The sequence below is a fragment of the Neophocaena asiaeorientalis genome, unplaced genomic scaffold (assembly GCF_003031525.2).
Source record: "Neophocaena asiaeorientalis asiaeorientalis breed wild unplaced genomic scaffold, Neophocaena_asiaeorientalis_V1.1 scaffold30, whole genome shotgun sequence".
Taxonomy (NCBI): domain Eukaryota; kingdom Metazoa; phylum Chordata; class Mammalia; order Artiodactyla; family Phocoenidae; genus Neophocaena; species Neophocaena asiaeorientalis.
Window position 1 is genome coordinate 6,414,544 of NW_020174923.1, and position 16,224 is coordinate 6,430,767.

General features: G+C 51.0%; 1 protein-coding gene across 6 annotated transcripts in view; it reads left to right on the plus strand.

Annotated features, from left to right (window-relative positions):
* The window catches only part of LOC112410324 (CMRF35-like molecule 8), a 22,776-nt gene extending 7,297 nt beyond the window's left edge, over window positions 1-15,479 (plus strand). For 5 of the 6 annotated variants that reach the window (XM_024760830.1, XM_024760831.1, XM_024760835.1 and 2 more), the window contains exons 3-8: window positions 4,797-5,126; window positions 5,801-5,948; window positions 8,453-8,547; window positions 12,352-12,389; window positions 12,837-12,944; window positions 13,778-15,479. In XM_024760830.1, coding sequence (XP_024616598.1) covers window positions 4,797-5,126; window positions 5,801-5,948; window positions 8,453-8,547; window positions 12,352-12,389; window positions 12,837-12,944; window positions 13,778-13,912 — 854 coding nt within the window. In that variant the 3' untranslated portion in view covers window positions 13,913-15,479. Of the gene's footprint in view, window positions 1-4,796; window positions 5,127-5,800; window positions 5,949-8,452; window positions 8,548-12,351; window positions 12,390-12,836; window positions 12,945-13,524; window positions 13,740-13,777 lie in introns of those variants that run through there. The other variant, XM_024760832.1, reaches the window with a different exon arrangement.
* The last annotated feature ends 745 nt before the right edge of the window (window positions 15,480-16,224 follow it).

The following is a 16,224-nucleotide window of genomic DNA, read 5'->3' on the forward strand; positions in this document are numbered from 1 at the left end:
AGGATGGGATGCCCTCTGTCCACCGCATAAGACACACATCCTCGGAGGGGTAGGGCTGAGGGTCTGTCTCCCCTTCTGCATCCATCTGGCCTTAGATGAGCCACAGTGGGGCAAAGATGTGGGCCCAGAGGAGGGGCTTTGCAGAAGGTTTGGGGATGAATTATTACACACCAGAGTGAGTGGCAGAGTGACCACCAAGCGCACCCAGGGACGTGTTTACTGTCAGAAGGCGCCCTGTGGTTCACGGGTCCCAGGGGGTGGAGGAAGTTTGGGGACCGGGCAGGGGCAGGCCTTCGTCTCAGGGTCATGGAGGTGAATGACTGTCCAGGGCGGCTCAAGGGGCAGGGGCCTGAGGACTAGGGGGCCAGTGGTCTCCAAGGAAGGGAGATGGGACTTCCATCCATGGGGAGAGTGGGGCAGAGCAGCTGTGGGACAGAAGGGGGAGGCTTGCTCCGGGCAGAAGAGGGTGTCCTTGCACTTATTTCTCTCCTAAGCCTCCAGGAGCTTTCAGGGTTCTCCTCAGATTGCTCCTGCAGTCTTGCTAGGTTTATTCCCGGCATTTTAAATTTGGGGGTCATTTTGCTTATAAATTGATGTTTTCTTCAATTCTATTTGCCAACTAGTTGTCGATAGGAAAGCTGTGAGTTTTTGTGTATTAATTTTGAAACTGGTCATCCTCTCACCACTCATTTTTTTTTAAATATTTATATATTTGGTTGTGCTGTGTCTTAGTTGCGGCCGGTGGACTCCTTAGTTGCGGTCACCGGCTCCTTAGTTGCGGCATGCAAACTCTTAGTTGCAACATACATGTGGGATCTAGTTCCCTGATCAGGGATCAAACCTGGGCCCTCTGCATTGGGAGTGGGGAGTCTTAACTTCCCCACCAGGGAAGTCCCACCACTCATTCTTCTACTGACCCTCTAGGGTGTTCGCGGGATCTGCCTGCATGGTGGGTTCGCTGTTCCTCTGGTTTCCTCCCTCATTGATCACGGGCTGGTTTGGCCAGAATGATGCCCAGGAGAGAGGCGGCAGCAGTCATGCCTGCCTTGTCCCTGACTGGGCCGGTGTCCAGAGTTTCTGTTAAGTGTAAAGAAGGCATCCCCTGTGTTCTTAAAAACAGCAGCATCAGGTGTCGTTCGCCTTTTCATTATCTATAGAGATGATGACAGGCCACGCCTTATCACGTTCCATTGATACTGCGGGGGGGTCTTTTGGTTTGTTTTGGTGTGTTTATTTGTATTATTTTTACAAATTGAGTGTTTGTGGCAAAACCTGCATCAAGCAAGTCTATTGGCTCCATTTTTCCAACAGCTTTTGCCCGCTACGTGTCTCTGTCACATTTTGGTAATTCTTGCAATATTTCAAACCCTCCACCAGCAAAAAAGATGACAAGTGACTGAAGGCTCAGATAATGGGTAGCATTTTTTAGCGAAGTATTTCTTAATTAAGGTATGTACATTTTTTTTTTTTTTTTTTTTTTTTTTTTTTTTTTAAACCCGCGTCCCCTGCATCGGCAGGTGGACTCTCAACCACTGCGCCACCAGGGAAGCCCTGTACGTTGTTTTTTTTAAGACATAATATTATTGCACAAATACTAGACCATAGTATAGTGTAAACATAACTTTTATAAACCAAAAACTTCACGTGACTTGCTTTATTGTGATATTCGCTTTACTACGGTGGTCTGGAACCAAACCTGCAATATTGTCTAAGTATGCCTGTAATTTTTTCTCCTTTGAACTATTCAAGCGGCGAATTATATTAAGATATTTGGCTGGATTTTAGTCTTGATGTATTATATGGACTTCATGATAAGAATTAGGGAGGTTTCCCTGTTTCTTTATCCTCTGCAAATGTTTAAATAAAATTGGGATTATTTGGTCCTTGAAGGTTTTGAGAGAACTAACTTGTGGAACTGTCTGGGTTTCGCTCCTCTTTTTTTGGAAAGGAAAGAAAAAGGAACTTCTTCTTTTTTTCTTTCCCCCCAGCTTTACTGAAGTATAATTAACGAATAAAGCTTGTGTATATTTATGGTGTATAATCACGGTGATGTTTTGATACCCGTATACACTGTGAAATAATTACATCACCTCACATAGTTATCATTGGGAAAGGACCCCTTGATAACACTTACCAGTATCGGTCTACATTAAAAAAAATCTTCTCTGGGCTAATACTGGTGATTTATACTTTCCTAGAAAATCACCAGTTTTGCCCAAGTTTACAAGTGTTTTTGTAGAGACTTGCAAATTACCCCAGGCTATTTTCTTTTTAATTGTGTATGCGTGTCTTCTCCTTTTTTTCTTGATCTAGCTACTCACAGAATGTCTATTTTGTTGTTTGTTTCTCCCAAAAGAAAAATCAGCTTTTCGGTGTATGTACTAGTTCCATGGTTTTTCTTTTCCTAATTTACTAACTTCTGCTCTGGCTTTACTCTTTTCTCCTGGGTTGGGTGCGTATGCATGCGTTCCTCTCTCGACTTCTTGCGCTGGATGATTTACTCGTTTATCTGGGATTTAATGGGATGAGACTTTGCGCTTCTAAAGTAAAACATTAGGACAAAAAGGAGCATCCTGTTAGAAGAGATAGAGACAGACAGATAGACAGAGAGGGACAGACAGACAGGGAGAGAGAGATAATGAGAGACAGGGACAGAGACCCACAGAGAGACAGAGAAACAGACAGAGACAGAAAAAAAGAGACAGTGAGGGAGACAGATGGAGAGAGAGAAGGACAAACAGAGAGACAGAGACACAGGGAGAGAAACAAAGAGAGACGGAGAGGTAGAGCAAAGGGAAGGTAGACCATGGAGACAGATGGTTGGGTACTGTGGGTGGGGGTGATGGGGTGACCCAGACCAGGGAGGGGAGCTGAGAGCCAGGCAGAGAAAGGTGACAATTCACAGTGAAGGAGAGGCAGGGAATCGAGTCTGGATGTTGGGGCCAGGGGCAGCATCTTACGTGAAGGAAGGTCTGGAATAGACATTTATCTATTAAGCACTTGGTATGTGTCAATTTTACTGATTTTTGTTTCTCTAGAAAATCACACATTCATCCAGATTTACACATTTATCTGTAGAGAATTTCTGCAAAGGACCGTCTCTGATTCTTTTAATTTTCTCTGTCTCTGTGATTATTTTATCTTTTCGTGTCTTCATTCAGCTGGACAGAGGATTATCTATTTTTATTAGATTGAATTTTCTGAAATTCCTTTTTTCTTCATCAAAAATAGTAGAATGTCAGCAATTTCGTATGGTTCAACCTAATATTATTTGCCAGGCATTTTACACCCATTATCTCATTCAACGCCCCCAAATGTCATGTGAGGCTTACCGATCATCACCACATAGCAGATTAGGCATCTGAAGCTCAGAGAGGTTAAGTTACTTGCCACCAGAACACACAGCAGATATGTCATAGTACCGACAAAACCCAGATTCTTCTGCTGCCCTTTCCACTTCACCATGGCCATGGCTGCAGAGCATCTCAGGAAACGTCACACCTGTGACGGGGCTAGGAAAGGTTTCTCTGAAGGGCGTCTGCCACCCAGGCCAGGAGAGGACGTCCTGATGGGCACCCGGGAGTAGGAGGATGGGAGTTTGCAGTCAGCTTTGGACACCTGTGGACTGAGAGCTGCATGGGGTGGGAGATGTGCTCACACCCAAGTGTTTGTTGAGGGCCTACTATGTGTCGGGCACTTGTAGACATTGAAGATATAAGAAGGAGGCCCCTGGAGTTTACATTCCAGCGTCTTCATGTGATTTAAGAACCTGAAAAAGCAAGTGAAATTAAAGAGTTCTAACTCCAGCGAAAGAGCGCAAGCCACCCCTCCCCCACCACTCTGGGGGCCTGATCACAGAATTACACGGGTGTGAGGAGTGGTACCCAAAAGCATCAGGGAGGGGGGCGTGTCCTCGGCTTGGTGGCTAGCATTAACGTCACATGCATCGTCTTCGTCCCCCAACTCCCCTTAGCTGAGGACTCTCTGGGAAAATGGCAGACGTAAAATCTTAGAAACAAAACACGAGGTTCCAAAAAAAAGAACAAACAAACACTAGCTTCCCTTGAAAATTAAGTCTACAGGAGCTGCGCAAACGGAAGTAAGACCCAGGATGAAATGAAGGCTTTCATCAGTAAACTTCCTGTGTGTGTGAAGGATTGTTGTTTTTTTTTGTTTTTTTTTTGCGGTACGCGGGCCTCTCCAGCTGCGGAGCACAGGCTCCGGACGCACAGGCTCAGCGGCCATGGCTCACGGGCGCAGCCGCTCCGCGGCATGTGGAATCTTCCCAGACCCGGGCACGAACCCGCGTCCCCCGCATCGGCAGGCGGACTCTCAACCACTGCGCCACCAGGGAAGCCCGGTGTTTTTTTTAATCCACAAAGTTTACCAAGTGTATCCAGTCTTCTTTTGTGCACTATTTGGCAGCCCTTTCTTGGCCTTGGTGCATATTCCCTCGGTGGGAACAGATTGCTGTGAGGGCTTCTTCAGGCCTCAGGGCGAGATGCTGTCCCTCAGGAAAAGCCAGGTGCTTGGAGGCGAGCTCTTATTGTCCAGATAAGTTCGGAAGTGGGAGGTGTCTGGTTGGTGAGGGGTGGGAAGGGCAGAGGAAAGGAGATTGGGATCTGGAGGAAGGAGCTGCTGTGATCAAATCTTAGGGGTGACAGCGTGGACGGGGAAGGACTCTCTGGCTGATGGGAGGTGGCTGGCATGAGATGGGGGAACACTGGGGGGTGACCCCAGCGTGCCCCTGACCCAAGCCCACCTAGTGAACAGCCAGACTCGGTTGTGTTTTCCAGGCTGTTTGTCCCTGAGGGGCCCCAGCAGAGTGACAGGCGTTGTGGGGGGATCCTTGAGCGTGGAGTGTCGGTACGCGGAGAAATACAAAGACAATAGCAAATACTGGTGCAAAGCCCCATGTTTGTTACCGTGGAAGACTGTGGAGACCAAAGAGCCAGAGAGAGAAGTAATGCGGGGCCACGTGTCCATCAGAGACCATCCTGCAAACCTCACCTTCACAGTGACCTTGGAGAGCCTCAGGGAGGACCAAGCAGGAACGTACGTGTGTGGGATCACGGTACCATTTTCACTTGACCCCACCATCCAGGTTGTGGTGTCTGTGTCCCCAGGTGAGCCGTGCACACCCCTTCCCCCTGTACCAGCAACAGGGTTACCTAAAGAGTGTCAGGTTGGATTAGCCAAGGTAGAAATCTGATCAGAGACCAAACTGTGTGTGTGTGCGTGCGTGCGTGTGTGTGTGTGTGAGAGAGAGAGAGAGAGAGAGATAGAGAGAGAGAGGGAGAGAGTCAGGGCGCTGGCACCTCTCCTCAGTCTTGAGCGATGGGAAGGTGCCTGTCAGGGAAAGGGGAGGCTCAGAGAGTGAGCGTGCAAAGGAGAGAGGACGGCGTGCTGGGGGTGGGAGCTGAGTGGAGAGGGGGTGGTGGCCGGGTGCCCAGTGCAGTGGGGGTGCTAACAAGATCTGCAGTCCAGACAGCCGTCTCTGGCAGGCAGCGTGTGGCTGTGACTTGGGGTGGGGGGAGAACGAGCCTGGGAGTGGGAGTGATTGTGGGCCCTCCGGAGGACCCTGACCTCATCAACAGGATGGAATCGGGGCTGTTGGGGACCTGCGTCCTGTTAGGAAATGCTCACTCAGCCCCGGGAGGGTCCTGGGGAGACTTTGGCTGCAGGGTCCTCCATCCTGCCCTCTTCCTGAGTGAGCATTTCGTGTGAAATCAAACAAAGAAGGTATTGGCGAGTGGTGGGAGCGTCAGAGAGCATTCCCTGGGTCTGATTTGTGTTTCAGCACCAGCACCAGTGCCAACCCACCCTACTGCTGTGGCCGAGACCTCGACAATCACAATCAGTATTTCAACAATGTCATTCACCGCCCTGGCCATGGCACATCCCACCTACAGCGCCAGCAACGAGGAGGAAGCCATGCAGGGGTGGGGGTAAGGCACCTGAGTCCCCATGTCTTGGAGGTGGGCTTCCTCTTGTCCATTTGGGGCTGGGAGCCCCATCCCTTTGGCTGGGGACCTCTGGCTCTCTTTGCATCCAGGCTGGAAGCCGGTCTGCATCTCCTAGCTTGGGTTGTAGGGGTCAGGGTGAACCTGCCTTGGGCTCTGAGAGAGGGCTCAGGCCGGAAGGAAGCTGGGGGGTGGCTGGAGGGAAAGTAAATTTTTTTTTTTTTTTTTTTTTTTGCGGTACGCGGGCCTCTCACTGTTGTGGCCTCTCCCGTTGCGGAGCACAGGCTCCGGATGCGCAGGCTCAGCGGCCATGGCTCACGAGCCCAGCTGCTCCACGGCATGTGGGATCTTCCCGGACCGGGGCACGAACCCGTGTCCCCTGCATCGGCAGGCGGACTCCCAACCACTGCGCCACCAGGGAAGCCCGGAAAGTAAATTTAATGAGAGCTGATGATATCCTACCAGGCTCGTACTAAATGCCTCACATGAATGTCCGCACTTGTTACTCACAACCTTTACCATTATTACCCTCATTTTACAGACCAGTAAACCAAGGCTCTGAGAGGTTAAGTGATTGGCTGGGTCATGCAGCCACAGAGGCAGGCTAGGCTCCCAAGCCAAGTTTGTGAGATTCCAAAGTCTTAGATTCTTTCTTCTAAATTCGAGATTCTCGATCCTTTTTTTTGCGGGGTTGAGGGGGGGGAGGCCAGAAACCCCAGGAGAATCTGACAACATTTATAGATTCTCTCCCCAGAAAATACATACTGTCAGAAACCATTTCTGGGGTTCACAGGCTCTCTATTCTGACACCACCTGGTGCCCTGCAAGGTGATTCCGGCACTGACCACCTGGAATTCGCACAGACCCCAGCGTCCCACGAGACTCCTAGGGCTCAGTGCCGTAAGACGGCCTGACTTCAGAAATGCCAGAGCACTTTGGGGATTCCCCAGGTCATCACATTTCTGATCAATTGGATACAAAGTTGGGGGTTCCCATGGGAAGTGCTGTACTTACAGTTTTATCATAAAGGATAAATGGTCAGGACCAGCCAATGGAGGGACACCCAGGGCGAGGTCTGGGAGGATCCTGGATGCAGAGTTTCCGTGCCCTTTCCCAGTGGGGTCAGGGGGCATCGCCCTCCCAGGACATTGATGTGTTCACCGGCCAGGAAGTTCCTCCAAGCCTCGGTGTTCATCGTTTTTATTTGGGTTTCATGACACAGACCTGACTGATTGAATCATTTTCCACATGACTGACCTCAATCCCCGGCCCCCCTTCACTTCCCTGAAGGTCAGGCTGGCTCAGAGCCCCAAATCTCTGATTACGTGGTGAGCAGCTTCCATCCTGGGTCATGCCATCTCTCAGCAAGAACTCAGGCAGGTCTGAGGGGCTCATGAATAACAAACGTACTCCTATTACTAGGAGAATCCCAAGGATTTAGTCTTCCTTCCAGGAGCCAGGGGCAAAGGCCAGTCAGGTTCTTTATTACATGACACCCCCAAGGCCCCTCCACTGGCTTCCTGACAACCCAAGTCACAATCCTAATAACAGGCAAGGTGAAATTCAGCCCCCAAATATGCCACCTGGCTCTATGGATGCACACCTGGGGGACAGAGCTGGGTTTTGTACGGCTGAGGCTGAGGGGGCGGGGAAGTGCATCTTTAAGAAAAGACTAGAGCATTACGGATGCAAACGAGGCATTCAAGAAGGGGCCCGAGCAAGTGAGGGACCAGAAGCCCCAAGTTATGTCAGCGTCCCAGGAACTCAGCTGCAGCTTGGCCAAGTATGAAATGGTATAGTTACAAGGCGAGTTTTTGCAGCCATGTTTGTAATGGCAATAGACTGGGAGAAATGCCCATAGAGAGGGAAGAGTTAAATAATTTATGGTCCGTCCATGCAATGGAATCCTATGCGGCTGTAAAACAAAACAAAACAAAACAAACACCCCGAAGGACTTCTTCATGTACTGACATGGAAAGCTCTCCAAGATGCATTGTTAAGTAAAAAAACTAGTGTTTAGGGCTTCCCTTGGGGCGCAGCGGTTGAGAGTCCGCCTGCCGATGCAGGGGACGCGGGTTCGTGCCCCGGTCCGGGAAGATCCCACATGCCGCGGAGCGGCTGGGCCCGTGAGCCATGGCCGCTGAGCCTGCGCGTCCGGAGCCTGTGCTCTGCAATGGGAGAGGCCACAACAGTGAGAGGCCCACGTACCGCAAAAAAAAAACCAAAAACTAGTGTTTATACCCTGCCTCTTTTGTGTGAAAAAAGGACATATGTAAAAATAATGTACATTCGTATTTTCTTGTATCTGAATAAAGAGCCTCTGGAAGGTTCTTAGGTATACTGTGTGTGTGTGGGGGGGGGATTTAGGTAGATGGGGGATGTGTAGAAAGGAGACCTTATACCATCTACATTTTTTCAATGGGACCTTATCTATCTATTGAACAAGAGAGGGAAGGCGTGATGCCCCACCTCACCCTCTCTCCCCTCAGGCTCCAAGTGCTGCTGGCCTTGTTAGCACTTCTGCTGCTTCTGTTGGGGGGCATCTCACTGCTGGCCTGGAGAATGGTTCAGAGACGGATCAAATGTGAGTGAGTTCCTTACACCTGCCGCCCCGGGGTAGGCAGGCCCCGCCCACAGCCTCTGGTCTCTGAGGCTCTGTGTCCTGGTTCCCAGAATGGTCTTCAGATGCATCCCCTGACACCACATATCCTGGGTGACCCTAGAGGGCAGACCCCAGAGGCAGTGTCCTGGCATGGCAGATCCAGGCTGTGGGAGATAGCTCCCCGAAAAGAGGCGTTTCCCACAGCGGGGCCTGGGGTGGGTGCTTGTGAAGCAGTGTCCCTCTTCTGTCTAAACCCTTCTGTGACCTCCCCCACTCTCCAAAGTCCAGGTCCCCACGGGACACTGAAGGCCCTCTGCAACCTGCCCGTCCTTACATTCTGGAACAGCTGGAAGGCAGCTGTTTCCCAACTTCTGCGTTTGCTCTGGGCGCCTGGGGTGCCCCCCTGCCTCTCTGTGGCTCACTCCTGCTGGGCCCTAAGCTCTGCTCTCAGATTTCCTTTCCTCTGGGACTTTTCTTGGCCCCCCAAGAGCAGCTTAGAGGCCCTTTCCGGGTGGACCTCGGTTCTTCCACCACGATAGCCCTTTTCACACCAGATTGTCACACCTGCTTCCATGCCCACCTGCCCACCAGCCCGTGCGACTCCTTAAGATCAGGGACCCTGACTCGAGAAAGTACAGTATTTGTTGAATGAATGTATTATTTAATATCATCACGTTGGGTACCCCAGGAAGCTCCAGTCACTCTTCTCTGAGCTCAGATTAAAAGAGAGAACGTAGGGTGCACCCAGCATCCTGTCCAGTGCTCAGTAAGTAGGTGCTCAATAAACAGTTGAGCAAATTTAAATAAACAGAAGAACAGAGGAACCGGTGAAGCTGTGGTCCTGTTGCTGGCTGGAGGCCCAGCTGTCCCCTGGAGGACAGCCGGTTTCTGCCCGAGATGGAACGTGAGCCTTAAGTTTTCTTACCGTGCTGACGGTTCTTGATTCCATGCGCACAGGGTTCTGGGGGGATGTTCGTGCATAGTTACCAATGCTGAGCCTTTCAAGCTTGCTCTGCTCCATAGCTGCAGTGCTAACTGGGAGTTGGTACTTTCTGGGGGCCGGGTAGAGGGGACCCTGCATTACTCTCCCACCTCCAACATCCCCGTGGGGTTCAGCCTCTCCCCCCAGCACAGCTCAGGCCTTTAGGAGAGAAATCAGCCTCAGCATATGTATCCATGGTGGATGGAAAGAAAACCACTTCCTCTTCCCCATCTGCTGCTCGCATATCATTTTTGGGAACCCTCCCCCTAAACTTCAACCCATACTGCTTACCACATGGGGATTTTCCCAGCCTTGATTGCCTCAGATCTGTGGGTCCCAGCCATCTCCACAGTGCCCTTTCACCTAAAAAGCACCGCCCCGCCCCCCCCCCCGCCCCCCGCTTAAAAAAGGGATGCGTGATCACTGTAGAAAATTGGAAAAGTAAGTAAAGCACAAAGAAGGAAATAAATTCACCCTAGTAAATAAAAACGGAAGCTCGCACCACCTAGAGAAAACCAACCACGGGCATTTGAGTCACGTCCTTGCAGTCCCTTTTGCACATCTGACTTCTTAAAATGTTTGCATCATACTGTAATTCCACTTTTTTTTTTTTTTTTTTTTTTTTTGGGTACACAGGCCTCTCACTGTTGTGGCCTCTCCCGTTGCGGAGCACAGGCTCCGGACGCGCAGGCTCAGCGGCCATGACTCACGGGCCCAGCCGCTCCGCGGCACGTGGGATCTTCCCAGACTGGGGCACGAACCCACATCCCCTGCATCGGCAGGCGGACTCTCAACCACTGCGCCACCAGGGAAGCCCTGTAATTCCACTTTTAAACCTTAACATATTGTATGATTTTCCCTGCTAACAATGTTCTTCCGAAAATCCCTGACTCAGAGTTGACTTGTGCGGGTGGATCACACCTTGTTACGTGATCTTTGTTCAACACGAGAAAGGTTTTCTGTTCATGTAGCCTGACTGTCCCTCCCCTGCTTTGCGTCGCAGCTCCTATCTCCTGGCTGCATCTGGGGTTGTTTACCCAGTGTCCTTGCCCCTCCCGCCTCAGCCTGTTGCCTGCCCTACCACCCCTCAGCCCACTCTTGTTCATTCATTCATTCACACAGCAAAGCTGTCCTGAGCACCTATTGTGCACAAGGGCCTGTACCGGGCTCTTGGGGACACTGTCATGACCAGGGTAGACTGGCTCCACCTTCAGGGTGCTTCCCGTCCAGCTGGCTGCCACCCAATTCTTTCAATGCCAACTTCCCTCCCCAGGAATGGACTCCCATCCCTTCCTCACCAGCCCCCTTCCTCCTTATCATCAAATCACCCATCTCAGCTGAAGGGACAGAGGGTAGTGGGGCACCCGCCTGCAGCATTTGGAACAAAATGTGTTCATATCTCAGAGCCCCTGGTTGCATGTTCTGCTGAGTCAACTGATGGGGCTTAGCAAACACTTCTGTCATACGTGCCCTTGTGTCTCCTGAAGGTGGGTATCTCACCTTTGACTTTGGGGCTCCCTCCCTGAGGCTGGACAGTGTCTCCCCGCAGCGTTTAGTGGACTGGGCTCTGGAGTTGCCTGGCGGTGCGCCTCGACCTATAGGACATTCTGGCTGTGTGTGCATCACCTGTCCCCATCGGCTCCTGGGGCTCCAGGTTGAAAGGGCCAGGGGTGCACAGAGTTTTGCTCGGAGGCAGGACACCTGCAGAGCCACGCTGCAGGAGCCAGAAACAAAAGGTTGTGTGACCTGAGCTGCGATCCCTCAGAGCTGACAGGGCCTCGTGTCTGGGAGGGGTGGACGCCCAGGCCAGGGGTCAGAGCAGATGACCCTTGTGACTTTGTATAGTTTGATGTGGCTCTAGGTCTCCACAAGAACACTGCCTTTTTCCGTTGCGGAGCACAGGCTCCGGACGCGCAGGCTCAGCGGCCATGGCTCACGGGCCCAGCCGCTCCGCGGCATGTGGGACCTTCCCGGACCGGGGCACGAACCCGCATCCCCTGCATCGGCAGGCGGACTCTCAACCTCTGCGCCACCAGGGAAGCCCAAGGACACTGCCTTTTATTTTATTATTTTATTTAAACAAATTTAGGGCTTTGTTAAAACACAGATAGCTGGACTTCATCCTCACCGTTGATAATTTAGTACATCAGCAGTGGGGCCTGCAGATCTGCATTTTTTTTTAATTGCGGTAAAAAAATACGTACCATAAATTTTTTTTTTTTTGGCTGCGTTGGGTCTTTGTTGCTGTGCGCGGGCTCTCTCTAGCTGCGGTGAACTGGGGCTACTCCTCCTTGCGGTGCGCCAGCTTCTCACTGCGGTGGCTTCTCTTGCTGCGGAGCACGGGCTCTACGTGTGCAGGCTTCATTAGTTGTGGCTCACGGACTCTAGTGCACAGGCTCAGTATTTGTGGCGCACGGGCTTAGTTGCTCCGTGGCATGTGGGATCTTCCCCGACCAGGGCTCGAACCCAGTCCCCTGCATTGGAAGCGTGGAGTCCTAACCAGGGGACTGCAGGGGAAGTCCCTGGGGAACATTTTTATGAGTGACTGTTTGGAGAACTACCTTTGTTTGGCCCCTCTCCCCAAGCTGGATCCTTCCTGCTCATTTGTTTATTCATTCATGTCCTCATTGACTAATTCACCCATTCAACAAACCCTTGAGTTCCTACCATGCTACCGGCCTGAGGCAGTAGGTCCCCAGGGCTGAAGTCTCTAGGGAAAGGTCTTCCTCCGGTTGGACCGTAGGGATCCCCATCCCTGCCTTGCACTGGGCTTCGACCTCCTTTCTCTTCTCTTGTCTCTTTAGCTGGTGAGAATCCACAGCCTCCCCAGAACCCCAGTCAGGTAAGAAAGGCTACTGCAGGAGGAGTGTCTGGGTAGCTGCGGGGAGCACAGAGGATGTTGGGGGCCTGAACTGTCCCATCAGCCAGTGGAGGTCTGTGTGGATCACACATGGATGGAGCGAGGTGCTCACCCCGAACGGGAAGAACAACGCCTGGGAGATCTGGTCATTGGGTCATCATGAACTCTAGCCAGTCTCTTCCCACCCCAGGGGAAAGTGGAGTGAGGGAGAGTCCTCCCAGCCCAGCTGTTGACCTGACCATTCAAATTCTCCCTTGAGAGGACCAGCGTGTGGGAAGGGGGAGGCCGAGTGGGAAGACTGGGACGCTCAGAGCAGAGAGGGAAAGGGGAGATGCTTGCAGAGAAGGAAGGACAGCGGGCACTCTGGGCTGGACCACGGAGGGGCTCTGTGGACACCCACCAAGCCCCCACACCTCCTGCCCACCCTAGGCTACTGAGCGGAGTGAACCCTGCTATGAGAATCTAGAGCTGCAGATGTGGCCCCTTCTGGAACAGCCCGTTCGACCCACACAGGAGGAGGTGGAATACAGCAACTTGGTGAGTGCAAGGGCCCAGCTCCTGTCACAGGGACCCCGGGCTATGATAGAGACATCACCTAGTGGGGTGGCAGCAGGCAGAGAGGGGAGTGAGGGGATCAACACTGTTTCTCTAGGACAAGGACACGTAGAAAACGGAGCAAGTGTAGATTTTGCCAAAGGTTGTTGTCCTTGTAGCTGGGGGTGAGGGGGTGGGGTGGGAGATGAAGGAGCTGTTGAAATGGCCGGTGATAATCAGTACTCAGTAAAGTACAGCATTCATCAGGCACTGACCATGTACCATACACCCAATGTCAAAGACTGCGATTTCTCACTGCTTTGGTCCTATGATCTCTTTGGTATGAACTCTGCTTTTCAGATTTTTATCGATGACCCCCTGTGGGTCAACCCACAGCCATTGTAAAGTAGAATGATGGAAGAGGCTGCCTCCCAACCCCACCCGGCCCAGGGTCGTAAGCCTCCCGTTAGTGGAACAGTTTAGGCAGAGGCTGAGGGATCAGTTGTTAGAGAAGATGAGGGGGAGATTTAAGCATCAGACACGTGGCCCTGAGACTAACAACATCCTTGTTTTTCTAACTTAGTGACTAATGACCTCAAAGTAGACCCCAGGGAATCCCCCGGCTCTGAGGCCTGGGACTTTGTGCTGTGTCCTGACCAGGTCGGGTGGAGCAGGTGGGTGGACAGGATCTTGGAGACCAGCCCTTGCAAGAGAAGGAGGCCAGGACAGTGGGGGAGGGTGGAGCCACCGCCCCCCAGTGGAACCTCTCTAAGGCCCTAAGCTGGGGGTTCCTGCTTCCCCTGCCTCTCCTGAACCTCTGGTCTCTGTCTCTGCAGGGCCTCCCCAGTGAAAACCTTCACTACACCTCAGTGGTATTTGATCCCCGAAGCCAGGATTCTAAGACGGACAGAATTCCCTCCCAGAAGCCCCAGACGCAGGAGCCAGTGTACAGCGTGGTTAAGAAGACATAAGCTTGTGTCTCCAGCCTTGCCAACTGGAGGGCTGTGTGGGTCACAGGAGGCCCGGGGCTCAGCCCCCACCCACGTCTGCCTCCACCTGCTCCCCTTGATGGTGACCGACAAGGCAGCTGGGCTCCCCAGGACTGTCCCTCTTGTGCCATCAGCCAGGCTGGCTTCATTGAGGATGACCAGGAATGGGGCTCTGGATGGACCTGTGGGAAACCTTCCATCCTACTGGCTCTCGATGCATCTTTCCCGTCTTAGCTCTGTGTGTGGACGGCAGGAGGTCAGCCCCATGTGACTCCAGGAAAAGATGTGGCTCATGTAGGGTGGTACCTTCGAATAGCTTTGTAAATCACAGCCCCATGGAAATGTCTGGGATTGCTGGGGAGTGGGGAGAACTGATGCAGAGCCAGAAGCATATAAAGGCACTGCAGGCTGGGTGCCCCTCATCTTACAGACAAGGAGACTAAGACCCAGAGAGAAGAGAGTCTTGCCCATGGCTCCCGAACTAGCGGCGCGTTTCTCTGGACTCTTAGGTTTACTGTTAATATGAGAGATATTAATAAAGCTTAAAGTATCTTAAGAGAGAAGAAAAAATTAAAAGAAAAATCCTTTCTTTTGAAGGCTGAATAACATTCCATTTATGTACATTTCACATTATGCTAATCCATTCATCTGTCAGTAGATACTAGGGGTGCTTCTATGTTTTAGCTCTCGTGAAAAATGCTGTTATGAACACGGTGTACGAGTATCTCTTCGAGACCCTGCTTTCGATTCTTTTGGGTATATACCCAGAAGTGAAATTGCTAAATCATAGGATAATCTATTTTTAATTTCTGAGGAACTGCAACACTCTTAACTGCCGCAGATGTACCGTTTTACGTTCTCACCAACTGTGCACAAGGGTTTCCAATTTTTCCACATCCTTTTCAATACTTGGTTTTTATTCCTGTCTTTTGTCTGTTTGTTTTTTAATAGTAGCTACCCTAATGGAGGTGAGGTGGTATCTCATTGCAATTTTGATCTGCATTTCCCAAGTGATTAATGATGTTGAGCACTTTTCATGTGCTTATTGGCCATTTGTATATCTTCTTCGAAGAAATGTCTGTTCAAGCCTTTTGCCCATTTTCAAATTGATTTTTTGGTAGTTGTCTGTGTATCCTGGATGTTAATCCTTGTCAGATACATGATTTGCAAATATTTTCTCTCATTCTGTGGGTTGCCTTTTTACTCTGTTGATAGTGTCTTTAGAGCACAAAACTTTAAAATTTTCATGAAGTCCAATTTGTCCATTTTTTCTTTTGTTGCCTGTGCTTTTTGGGTCATATTCAAGAAATCATTGCCATAGCCAAGGTTGTGAGACTTTGTCACATATTTTCTCCTAAGAGTTTAATGGTTTTAGGTCTGACATTGAGGTCTTTGATCACTTTGAGTTAATTTTGTATATGCTGTTACGTAAGGGACCAACTTAATCCTTTTTTTTTTTTTTTTGCGGTACGCGGGCCTCTCACCGCTGTGGCCTCTCCCGTCGCGGAGCACAGGCTCCGGACGCGCAGGCTCAGCGGCCATGGCTCACGGGCCTCACAGCATGTGGGCTCTTCCCAGACCGGGGCACAAACCCGCGTCCCCTGCATCGGCAGGGGGACTCTCAACCACTGCGCCACCAGGGAAGCCCCAACTTAATTCTTTTGCATGTAGATATCCAGTTTTTCCAACACCATTTGTTGAAAAGACTGTCCTTTCTCCATTGAATGGTCTTGACCCCCAAGTCAAAAATCATTTGACTATATATGTGAGGGTTTATTTCTGGACTCTATTTTATTCCATGGGTCTATGTGTTTGACTTTATGCCAGGATCACTCTCTCTTTTTGAAAATCTATTTATTTATTTATTTATTTTTGGCTGCATTGGGTCTTCGTTGCTGTGCACAGGCTTTCTCTAGTTACAGCGAGTGGGGGCTACTCTTTGCTGCGGTGCATTGGCTTCCCATTGCAGTGGCTTCTTTTGTTGTGGAGCACGGGCGTAGTTGTGGCACGTGGGCTCAGTAGTTGTGGCTCGCGGGCCCTAGAGCACAGGCTCAGTAGTTGTGGCACACGGGCTTAGTTGCTCCGCGGCATGTGGGATCTTCCCGGACCAGGGCTCGAACCCGTGTTGCCTGCATTGGCAGGCGGATTCTTATCCACTGCACCACCAGGGAGGTCCCCAGGATCACTCTCTTTCAATTACTGTGGCTTTACAGTGAGTTTGAAACCAGGAAGTGTGAGTCTTTTAATGTTGTTCTTCGTTGTCAAGATTGTATTGGTTATTGGAGGTCCCATGA